Genomic DNA, 12229 nt, shown 5'->3' on the forward strand with positions numbered 1-12229 from the left:
GTGTTTTGTCTGTCTGCATTTGGATTTGGCAGGTGCTGTATAGTCAGAGTGTGCTTGAGATTGTCCTGTACTTTAATATGGGCGTACGTGTATGCAATTTCCTTCCGATTTAAAAAAAAACGCACTTTGCGTTCCTTGATGAATCAGGCCCCGAATGTATATATGAAACCCTAATAATAAGGACAATGTAGTTATAAATCTACCTGACATTATTTAAGAATATACAATAGACATAGAATACATACATGGTTAGCACACTATAATCACTGCAATATGGACGAGAAGTGGGGTCCAACAGGCTAATCCACTGTTTTCAAGCCCTATCTCTGGTGAAAATACCCCTTTTCGTCAGTAATAGGGCTTTTCCCTGTTTAATAAATGGAGCCTTAAGCATCTTAGGATCAAATACTATAATATATAACCTTTCCAGTCCTTGCACACTCCTATAATATTATCTTAGGTAGCCAGAGACAAGTTTTTATATTTGCTTAACATGAAGAGAATCCAGAAAGAAGACATTTGCATGTTACCAAATGTAAGTGATAAAACAACAAAAGATAACAGATGTTTTTATTTACCCTGTAAAGTGCGTGTAGTTGGGATTTGAGAAACATTACATGTAAGGGCTTATAAGGGCAAACTGTTAATTACCTACTTCATTATTGTCAAAGTTAATTCAGTGTGTGGAAAGTGATGCAGTTTTTCATCTTCTGTGGGAAGCAGACAGCTGTTTTCACAGCTAGATCCATTATAGCTTATCACTAGAGGACAGACCAGCACAGGCACACCATGAAATATAGCTCCTGTCAGGGCTGCAGGGAACCACCCTGGGATGTGCACAGGAAGCAGGAGAAATAGAATAAGCAACAAACAGGGTTATTCCTCTTAATTCAAATAGATTGCGCTCTATTTAATTTCTTACAGTTAAAATGCGCAAATTGTTAGAAGCCATATTTAAACTTATATTATTGTCGAAACCTCTTTCTTATTATGATAATTTTGATGATTTACAGATTAGCACTTAAATTGGGCTTATTTTTTTTTTTTAACTTAGTGTTTCTGACAGTATGCACTTTTATCTATGTTGTGAAATAAATTATATTACAGATAACGTGTTGCTATAATAAACATACTGTAGGCTTATTAGTTGTTTGAAAAATGTACTGGTAGTATTTCAGGGCTTGTAAATTGCTATTTTATGTGTATTAGACACTAATGTAAGTATTCAATTGTCAGCGTTAATGCTGAAAAACGAGCGCTCCAAAAATATTACCGTTTATTCGGTAATATTGCGCACGAAAAGCGTTAATACGGTAGTTTACTCGCGGAATTTCACGCTAACAATTGAATACCCCCCTTAGGGGGGAATTCAAATGCCGGCAATTACGGTAGAAATCTTTGCTCATTTTTTCAAAAATGAGCAGAGATTTCGTGGAAATCTCCTCCCGGAATGTCTCACGGATGTTCTGGAGACACTTCGTGGCTAATTGAAAGTAGCTTATATGTACAACACAGTGTGGTTATATCAGCTTTATAATATAATTACTACAATTTATACACTTGTATTGTGTTTTAATTCTCATCTTCAAGAACTTTTTGTTTGTATATCATACAGAATAAGAAAAGGTGCTATAAATTGCATAGCAGCACTGAGTAATAAGTTAAAATAATAGATTTAATCAAAGAAAGGGACACAACGGGCCTGATTCATTGAGGAAAGAAAGACAAAAGAATGAGTTTTCTCCTGTACAAAACCATGTTACAATCAAGGGTGAACATTAGTTTATTACACAAATATTTGAATGCTTTATTTTTACACTGAAATTTAAAGTTGTTCTAGGACATGCTCTTCCCCAATTATAAATCTGTCCTCACATTTTAAACTTACATCCCCCTCCACCCCCCTCCAAAACAACATGGTTTTGCCAAGGTTCAAAGTTACTAAATTTTTTTGCTTTCCTTTCCTTAATGAATCAGGCCCAACATACCCTAGAATAGGCTGCCCGGGCCGCTCTCCCTGCTCACGCCAGAACAAAGCCCAGTCTGACAAAACTACCCCTATGCCCTTTAAAAGCCTACTTACCCCTCAAGCATCTCTCAGCCTTCCCAATTTCCATAAAACACCCTCAATCTCTCCACTCACTTATGTAATAAGAGTTTTGGGCATTGGGGCATAAAGCATAGAGAACGATAATGAATCATAAAGGAGGTGGGGGCTACAGGTGACGTTGCCCATCTCTGCTTTATGTAGTAGGACAGTATTCATTGTCATAAAGTCCATCATTATACGTTGACTGAACTTGGTTGTTTTGCTTTTTAAATACTCCACTGACTGACACACAAGTTACTGATGGGCAAATATTAAGACAAGTGTGTACATCCCAAGTACTGACAGCAGGGGAGGGCTGGCAAATTTAAGCCCAATGGGCAAGACTCGATTCAGCAGCCTATTAAGAACATTTTAAAGGAAAAAGAAATGCAGGTGGCCCCATGACCCAGCCCAATATAGCCCACTATGGGACCGGCATGGGGAGCATATGCCCCCCCAGCCCAGCTTGTCCCTGGCTGACAGGAGCAGGCTCACTGTGCTCACTAAGAGGACTACTTCTCAAAGGGAAGCAGGCTCACTCATGTGCAGATTGACCCCAGTTTTGCCTTATCAGTATCCCTGCCCCCGTGACCTTTTACTGATAAATAGTGTGGCCGAAGATTTTTTATCTTCAACATCTAAATCACAGCATCTTCATAAATAGACTCCTTAGAAACTTTAATTGACAGCCTAAAACTATAGGAAGTGTTCCAGCTTTTAAACCAGTCTGATTTGCTGTGAATGCTGTCATGAAATTACCTTTTGCCGCTTGGCTATTTTGGTTAACTTGTGCTAGTTTTAAACAGTGAGATGAGGCAGATTCCCCTATGCTTTACCTCCATACTGTCCTATAGCTGCCCCTTACATATATACTACACACTGCACAGCAGGTAGTGGATACTGATTGAATGCCCTTCTAGGAAGGAGAATATGCACGTATCAGCTTGTATTGTATCATATTACAGATCATATCAGATTGTTGTCTTCTACCCTTATATAGTTACAGACATTTTAAAATAGTTTTCAAGGACACTTTGCTGCTGAGATGGCTTGTCTAATAATATCACACTCTAGATTGACCTTGATAGAAACAAAAATTACCATCAGAAGATGTTTATTGGTTATGATAATGGTAATTATTTTGCATGTGTATGCTATTAAAAAATAGACAGATTTTAATGGACAGTAAGCTATAGGAACACCTCTTCAAAGTGTATCCTAAAATATTAGAGACCATTTGGCAACAGTGGACCTGAATTAATAAATACATTTATGATTTTTCCAGAAAAAAACAAAAAAAAACCTCTATATATGTTGAATGTATGCAAAGTAACTGAATTAATAATTCAAATGTTTTGTAAGAGAATGTGGGAAATACCAGAGTTGTGTCTCCTATGCTACTTAGCACTAAATTAACTTACAATAAGTGAAAACTTGAAAGATCACAAAGTAGTGTAAATTGTTTTCTGGTTATTGTTTTTTTATTATTATTAACATATAAATCAACTTTTTTAACCATATTTTTATTTTCTTTCATTCCTTAGACTATTGTTAGAGGCAGTAAACCCCCACAAGACTCTTCCATAAATGGCTTGCTGGAAGACTTTGACAATATCTCTGTAACACGCTCAAATTCCCTTCGAAAAGAAAGTCCACCTACCCCACGTCAGGGACATTCCAACCATTCTAAGAGTTACCCAGAGGAAAACGGCTTCTTCACCTTCTCCCATTACAGCTGTGAACCTGAGATCCCAAGAAGTAGTATCTCCGAACGATACAAGGAGCGGAGCTTGAGTGCGGAGGAGGCAGAAGGCTACTATAGGGCGAGCAAGCCATCCAGACACAATGGGCATCCAGTCAAAATGAGATCTTACGAAGCATACTTTCCTGAAGTTAAAAACGTGAAGGCTGATATGTTAAGTTATCCATCAGAATACCATCCACATCTGGAAGCAAAAAGTAAATCTGTTGATCAGTGTGGACTACCATGGGACTTGCACAGAGTCACTGCTGCATCCCTTCAGGACTACAGGGACTATTTCCAACCTTCTATTACAGGGACCGTCATGATGAGTGAGGGCTCAAAAGAAAGACTTGAATATAGTGAATGGGGAGACGGGCTTTCCAAGGACGATTATGATAAGAGGCCAAAGTCATCATATGTAACACAAACAAGTCCTCAACCAGCCATAAGACAACGGTCTAAGTCAGGATCAGGCCTTCAAGAACCAGTCATACCCTACGGTGCACTGAAAACAAACCAGCAGGGGCACTCGTTCGCTTCATACACCTACCCGCGTTTGTCAGAAACCGCAGCGTGCATCCCAAAGGTAATACAACAATATCTACATTGCACACTGTCATTTGTTGTGTTATGGTTGTAGTCAGTGTCTTGTCAGTAGTCTGTAGTATTTGTAATTTAAGTATTTTATTTGTGTGAATTTGTTTTAATAGGTTTGTATCACTGTTTTAGAAAAACCCATGTTCTCTAGCTCTGTTCCAACTGATTTTAACAAGGGTACTATAATCATTGCCACTATCAAAACATTTCTAAATCCTCTGTTTTACATTTCATAGCCTACATATGTCACTATTACGATTGCTGCATAGACACATCTGGCTATCTATTATTATAAGATTTTAAAGGGATTTGTAAGGTGCCACAGTGCTCCGCAGTGCCATACAGTAGGGAAAAGAGGACTTGCATAAAACAGGAACATACAAGGTAGACAAAAAAAGCAGACATGAAAACAGAGGGTATGAAGGACATAGAGCTTACATATTGTTCTATCTAATATATCAATCTATATAAATAACTAATATATGTAGCCAAATACTGTACTTTCTATAAACAGCAGTTGTAACACTGACATCTTGAGGCCACATGAAGATGTTGCACAAAACACGAAGAAAGCAAAACAATATATAGAATAAAATAATGCAATCTATACTAATCACATAAAACACAAAGTTGAGTTATATTTGTATTTGTACACAATATTTAAAAATATTTTGATGATACGGCCTGTTTATCCTTCAGAATCTACAGCTTGGCGCTAATGTTCATTATCATGATTTATAATATGGGACAGCTGTAGGCTCATCAGAATATTATCTCAAGCCTTTTTGTGAGTAAAATGATTGGGTAGATGTTTATATATCTTTATGTATTTCGATATGTTTATCAGTCTGTGGAGCTGGTTAGCTGAACAAAGCTGGTCATTAGGCTTGTATTATTTTTTTTTATTTTTTTACAGGTTTTTCAGTACTGGATGTGGGCAGTTCTGATTAAAATATAGTTTTACATATGCCACCGAATAGACATTTCTAACATCTCAGTGTTTGCCAGCGTTAATTATTGGTTTTTCTTTTTTTTTGGTTGGCATCAACAAAAGAGAAGAAAAATAAGATATAAATAGTGTTTCACAAATGTTCTATATCAACATTTGTGTGATAATTATATGTATCTTTGTCCTTGCAGAATAGATATGTGTTAGATTCATCATGATAGTGAGCTATATGTTAAGCAATCTATAAATACTATAATCATTATACGTTTATATTCATTATCACAGTTGTTTGTAGCACATTATCATTTGGTATACAATGTTACTGGGAGCAGTACTAGATATATCTGTGTAACACAAACTGCTTTTTGGTAAAGCTTGGAGTTCCTTAAGCCAAGGGCTTCTACTGTCCTTCAAGGAGTCAGGTATTTGCAGAAATATGGCTGCAGTGATTGGACAACGGTGTTTGGGCAATTAAGGTAAAGAAGTTGGACACACCTATCCCTCTAGACATCCTTGCATTTATATGCCCAACAGCATGTGGTAAATGCTATGGGGCATCAGTGTTATCCTTCTGTGTGTTCTGAAGAACTTAATTGATTTTAGCAATGGAAAAAGCAGAGAATCATCCATACTGATGGTAGCAAATCCCAGACATCAAAGTGCTCCCAACCTTGTTGCGTCCAAGGCATCTACCTCTTTTGTGTAGTCCTTATCCCGGTCCGCTAGTCTGCAAGACGCTTATACAGGTTACAGTACTTAGTTTGGCTTTCTGTACATTCAATCCTAACTTATTGAAATTGTTTTGTGGAAACATATATGCAAGACATGATTTAGACAGACCGGGGATGTTGTGAGGTGTGCAATAAAGCATGGTCCGATTATCCTTAAGTAAAAAAAAATCTTTCCGGCACCATGCTGGAAATTTCAATACTCCCTGGATAAAAAAATATTGTCCTAAGTAATGAATGCACTTTTTTCCTGGTCAGGAGCTCTAGATGATTGATCTGCATCTATCAAAGAAAGGCTTTTTTTTTTTTTTTTTTTTTTTATAGGAAGCCTTGGATTGGTGCTTTCATGCCCAAGTGCAAAAAAAGGTGCAAAAAAGTGCACATGGGTGCGGAACTTCAGACCCTCCCCAAAAGTGGAAGGGCCCCTCTGTCCCCAACTACCGACACCAATAGGTCCCTTAGAGAGCAAGGATCTTCAGACCTCCTTTTGCTGCAAGGCTAGGGAGGGTCTCTTTTCCCTGGGATCCACCATAGCTTCATCCAGGGCTCAGAAACCTCATGGCCATACTCCCACCAGATGTTCGGGAATTCATAGGGCCTACCATCCCCCTAAAATTCTGTGAAAAATAAACCTAAAATTGAAAGTGACATACATGGAGTGAAAATAAATAGTGCTGCGTAGATTCGGCCCTAGCCTAATGGCTGGACAAATATAAAAATTCTCCGGCCCAGCCAGAAGGCCAAGGCATACGGAGGCGTTGCGTAAAGGAAAGTGATCAAATGTGCAAGAGTGCCTTAAAAGTCACATGCAGTGCATCTACATCAGAGGAGCCACAGACTACCATTAGTGCATACAAACTGGGCCTTATACCTTTCCTTCTCATTGCTGTAAATAGCGTGATTTCCCTAATAGACGTATAACTGGAGGGATGCATGATAAATTCCACTGGAATTAAAACACAGTACTAATTATTGTTATGGCTCACGCCCCAGGTATCAACTCCTAGAACCGCTTCAGAGGTCTTCGCCTATAGCAGCCGCCTTTCCTGTAGAGCTGAACTTGCTCACAGGTACTTGGATGCCCCCAGGTCTTGTTCTCTAGTAGTAGGAGCTGATAGCCTGAGATCGTAGCGCAGGTGGAACTTCTGGCGGAAGGTAGTATACAGTCTCGCAGCACTACAAGCCCAGGCTTGATGGACTGAACACATGGAATATCTGAGTCTGAATCCAGGCAAAGAACCTGGGTCACTAATGAAATAACAGTGTCAAATATCCAGGCAAAGGTTTCAGGGTCACAGGCAATTCAGTGGTGTAAGAATTCAAGCGAAAGATCAGGGTCACAGGCAAATCAGCAGCATCAGTATCCGAGCAACGAGTCAGGGTCACAGGCAAATCAGCAACGTCAAAATCCAGGCCAGGGGTCAGCAACAGAGATACAGAAAACAGCAGGAATACAACAGCAGGAGAAGTATGCTTGGGAGCAGGGACTATAACCGGCAGTGAGGTCCAGTCCTCACTGCCTTAAATACTTTGATGGACAAATCAGAAAGGAGGAGGACAGAGCTGACAATCAGGCTCAGCAGGCTGCTAATTAATTCCTAGCTTAGAACAAGCATAGGTCATATCACAAACCAGGAACATGTATAAAAATATAAATGACAGATTAGAATCATGCGAGAGCTCCCCCTGGAGTTGGAGGATGTCCCTACACCCTCCTACTCTATGCCACAAAGATAACAGTGCATGTAACTAATGCACGTGCTCTGCTGCTACCTCACGCCAGGATGCGGCATACCGCCGCGGCTTGTGACAATTATAAATACTTTCTTCCCTAATAAATTCTCTATATATTCCTCATGGGTATACAGCAGTGGTCTGACGAGACTTCGCCCCAGCTCTGTGCTCCACTCTGACTTATGCTCTACCACTGATCCTCCCATTTAAGACTTACTCTCTGCTTTAACAGAAAGCAGAGAATAAGTTAGAGTGGCTTATGGGTCATGTGACTGCAGGGAGGTCACGCAGCACATCCAAAAGGAGGAGGAGGGAGTGTAGTGCATTCTGCACAATGTACTCTCCCTCCGTGGGCTCCGGACTAAAGGTAAGCTTTTTGAGTAAAGGTCACTATATTAGATGGTAAGAGTGGTATGTGGGTGGCATGTGGAGAGGTACGAATGGTATGTGGGTGACGCGGGGAGGTCCAAGTGGTATGTGGGTGGCATGTAAAGAGGTACGAGTAGTATGTGGGTGACATAAGTGGTTGTCTGTGTGGTATGTTGGCATGTGCACAGGTCTTAGTCCCATAGATTGTAAGCTTGCGAGCAGGACCCTCTTACCTCTCTGTCTGTCTGTATTACCCAGTCTTGTTTTATTACTGTATTTGTTCCCAATTGCAAAGCGTTACAGCACTATATAAGTAATTGTTGATGATGATTAGTAGTATGTGGATAATTGTGGGTGACATATGGGTGGAATGAGGGGCAGAAGTCTGTGGGAGCATGTGCAGAGGTCTAAGTGGGAAGGTCTGAGTGTCATGTGTGGAGGTCTCTGTGGCATGTTGAGGAGCTTTGGAGTACATGTGATATGTGAGGGGAATTATATTGGTTGTGTGGACATTTTGTGGCATGTCGTAGGTTATTGAAGCAAGTGAGCGGCATGTGGGTACATTTTGAAATGACTGAAGGGAGTGCTAAGATTTTGGATCTTTCATTTTAAAAATGAAGGGAAATGTGGTCAGGTTGCCCATCACTCGTTTACATGCAATTTTTGTTTGCAGCACTTTTGTGTATGGTGTTTACCTCGCAGCATACTCTATATTTCATGAGTTATTGTTCTTCCTTCAACTTGGCTTGTATGCCATTACATGAGCAATTGCCAAAGTAATCATTGCTTCATTATCTGGGCATTTACCATTGTTAGTCTCCCATTATCCGTACTGTTTTTCTCTTTCCTTTGTTGTTCTGCCCACTCACCCACTCCTCCTGCTCCTTTCACTTTGTGTGTTGTTTATATGGTTTACAATTTGCATTTGTTTATTAACTTCAAGCAATTAAAGGACAGGAAAAAGGGGAAGCAAACACGTACAATATTTAAATGAGTATTCTCTCTGTTTCTTGGCTCCATCCCCACAGAAACGTAGGTTTCGAAAACATCCCCAATTTGAACTATTCTTGTCCATATCTTAAGTGTTTACAATTTAAAATTGAATATTCATGTCAATGCACATTGGGATTTATGTTTTTGTAGAAAAAAATAACACTCTTAAAAGCCTCTTTGTAAGATTTGAAGAAAAGTTTGTAAACATGTTATAGTAATATCTTAAAGGAAAATAGAATATGACATGAACCCTGACCAGATTTCAGTGAGCTGTAATTAGCTATTGGCGGACTAGTGACACCAACATGTTTCTTTAACTTAGCTCTAGTAATGAAAAACAATTTGATGTTTGAAAGAGAATCTATTGGAGTTATCAAGAGCAGTTCCTTTAGCTAGAAAAGCTTAGTTCAAAGCAGACCTGCAGTACTTAGGTCTTAGTGACTGACTTGCATATAAAATATATCTTAAACCACACTGTAACAATCCATATAATATGCTGAATGTTTGAAATTATGTTCATGAATTTTCATGCATAATCCATGTATCAGACTGACTTCAGCAATCCTCTAAAGAGCTTACGTAAAAAATCCAAGAACTGAATTTCTTCATTTTCTGAAAAGTATGTAAAAAATATATATAAAAATCATATATGTTTACTTAACCTAGTTTTACATGATTACACTATATGAAAAGAAATTTATTACAATCCCAGCCTCATATCCATTCTAGCACTTTGATAGTGGATTGCTGAAATCGTCCCAGCTGAGCCATACGCACTGAGGATGTCTGTATGCTGGAGAAAGTACTCAACACACAGACTCAGGGGTCTATTAAACAAGCGGAGAAGAACCACAATGCTAGTGTAAACTCCAGCAATAGTCTGTTTCGCAGCTGTTTCATATTTAACAAAGGGTTCACCTTAACCTATTTACCGGTGCTTTCAACGCTCGCCATAGACCTCTTTGGGGACAGTGGTATTAGACAATTTATTGAGCTGTGAGCTGAGCTTCTCACAGCAATGTACTGACATTTCATGGAATCTTTCTGAAGGCTCTCCGGCTTTGCAGGATCCCTCACCGGATCAAATGCTATGCACATGCGCCACTGTTATGCTATCTACTAGAACAGCCCCGGCATGGTAAATAGTGGTACAATATTCTGTATAGCTCTGATATTCAGCGATACATAATTTTAGTTATTAGCACTCCACTGACCCCAATGATAAATAGACCCCTCAGTTACTAACCACAGAATATGCTGACATAGGGGGGAATTCAATTGGCCGCGTTACTGCCGGAAATAAAGCGGCCTGCGCACTATTACCGTTACTATGGTAATAGTGTGCTCTATTACCGTTACTATGGTAATAGTGTGCTCTATTATTACTATGGTAATAGTGTGCTCTATTACCGTTACTATGGTAATAGTGTGCTCTATTACCGTTACTATGGTAATAGTGTGCTCTATTACCGTTCGTACAGTAATTGATGCTGATTTTCGCATATGGCTTCCGGGTTAAAATTAACATATTAACGTATAGAGCACACTATTACCGTAGTAACAGTAATAGAGCGCAGACCGCGTTGCGCGGCCAATTTAATTCCCCCCATAGAGTGCATTTAATGTTGCACAAATATGCCATTCATGTGAAGGAAAACCATTCAAAAGTTCCTGGGGAGTGCAATGTCAAGATGAGTTTTTCGTAAGTTAAAGATGTTAAATATGTCCAACACTTTGGTCCATATGGTAGATGTTGTGTTGCCTGTTTACCGGTGACATCTTCAGCACAGATTAGAGCATTTTGGGAACATTCTATGGAGCTTTGCTGGGGTTTTCCTGTGATAACTTGATATTTTGTATTTACACTCTTGACACTTATTGCTGATCTAGAAGTGGACATATTAGTCATTATTGTGAGCCATTGTTTTTCCCTCTGGTTTCCTAACTAGTTTTGATTCCCATCCTTTAAAAAAATATGGCAAAAGACTGATTATCAGTATGAATCATTTTAATAGCAAGTCTGAGTCCCCTATTTCTCATTACCGGACAATATGAAACAGAAAGAAGATCGAAAAGTGTCACTCAGCTCCCCGGCAATACTGGCTTACAGCGGTAAGGCTCAACTTACCACTTCAACAGGCCAGTGTGCCTTGCTGGTTCACACCTGCGCAGTGGAACTGGAAGTCCAGACTTGGGCAATTCCAGTTCCACTTTCAGTAAAAACATAGAAATAGAAAAAAAAGTACCAAAAATTGATAATGTGTAGGAAAAAAAATAATTTTCATTTTTGCCCCCGAGTCTGAATCTTTGATTGTAGACACTGACAACTCCACTGTTGGCACTATGTACTAAATTTACGATGACCATGTGACCTCCCTGGATTCTAATTGGTCAAATGCATTACAGTGGATCCATGGATTTATTTGAACCCTGCAATATTTATACAGATTCAGAAGGGTTTAATTTCCTCATGAAGTTATACTATATGAATACACATAGCAAAAACAGTAGTAACAAATATTGCAATGGGGGGGGGGGGGGGGGGAAGAGCCACAGAAAGAGATCATTCTAAAGCATTATAAAGCATCATCAGAGACAACAGCAAACATAATAACACTGCAGTTGTAATATTAACAGGCCTGAAGAGAGAGGCAGCCGAGCGTGACAGATATACTGCAATTGAGCATCTCCAGCTGCTGTCATATTTTGCAGAATGTTAAGATTTTGTACACAGTATCCCATCAGCCTGAACACACCATACCTCATGATTCACCCCATTTTATAACAATAGCATATTAAAGATACAGTTAAGTTTTCTAGAAACTTTAGGATTTCTTTTATATTTACAATACAGTTGGCAGTTTAATTACATATTATTGTAAAATTGTATTGGGATGCAAGTAAATCATTTTATTTGCGCCTCACTGGATTGAAAACCATGAATTAAGTCTTCGTCTGTCAGTAGTGTTTCTATACTGAGGCCAGCTCAGCCAGCTTCTCGGGATTAGAAGTTGTATGCAATTAAA

General features: G+C 39.1%; 1 protein-coding gene across 2 annotated transcripts in view; it reads left to right on the forward strand.

Moving 5' to 3' along the window:
- Positions 1-12229, forward strand: part of PAK5 (p21 (RAC1) activated kinase 5) — a 102741-nt gene that overhangs the window by 66139 nt on the left and 24373 nt on the right. For both annotated transcript variants that reach the window (XM_075203983.1, XM_075203984.1), the window contains one exon: positions 3634-4419. In XM_075203983.1, the coding sequence (XP_075060084.1) occupies positions 3634-4419 (786 nt within the window). The remainder of the gene's footprint in view (positions 1-3633; positions 4420-12229) is intronic.

This window comes from Mixophyes fleayi, chromosome 3 (genome assembly GCF_038048845.1).
Source record: "Mixophyes fleayi isolate aMixFle1 chromosome 3, aMixFle1.hap1, whole genome shotgun sequence".
Taxonomy (NCBI): domain Eukaryota; kingdom Metazoa; phylum Chordata; class Amphibia; order Anura; family Limnodynastidae; genus Mixophyes; species Mixophyes fleayi.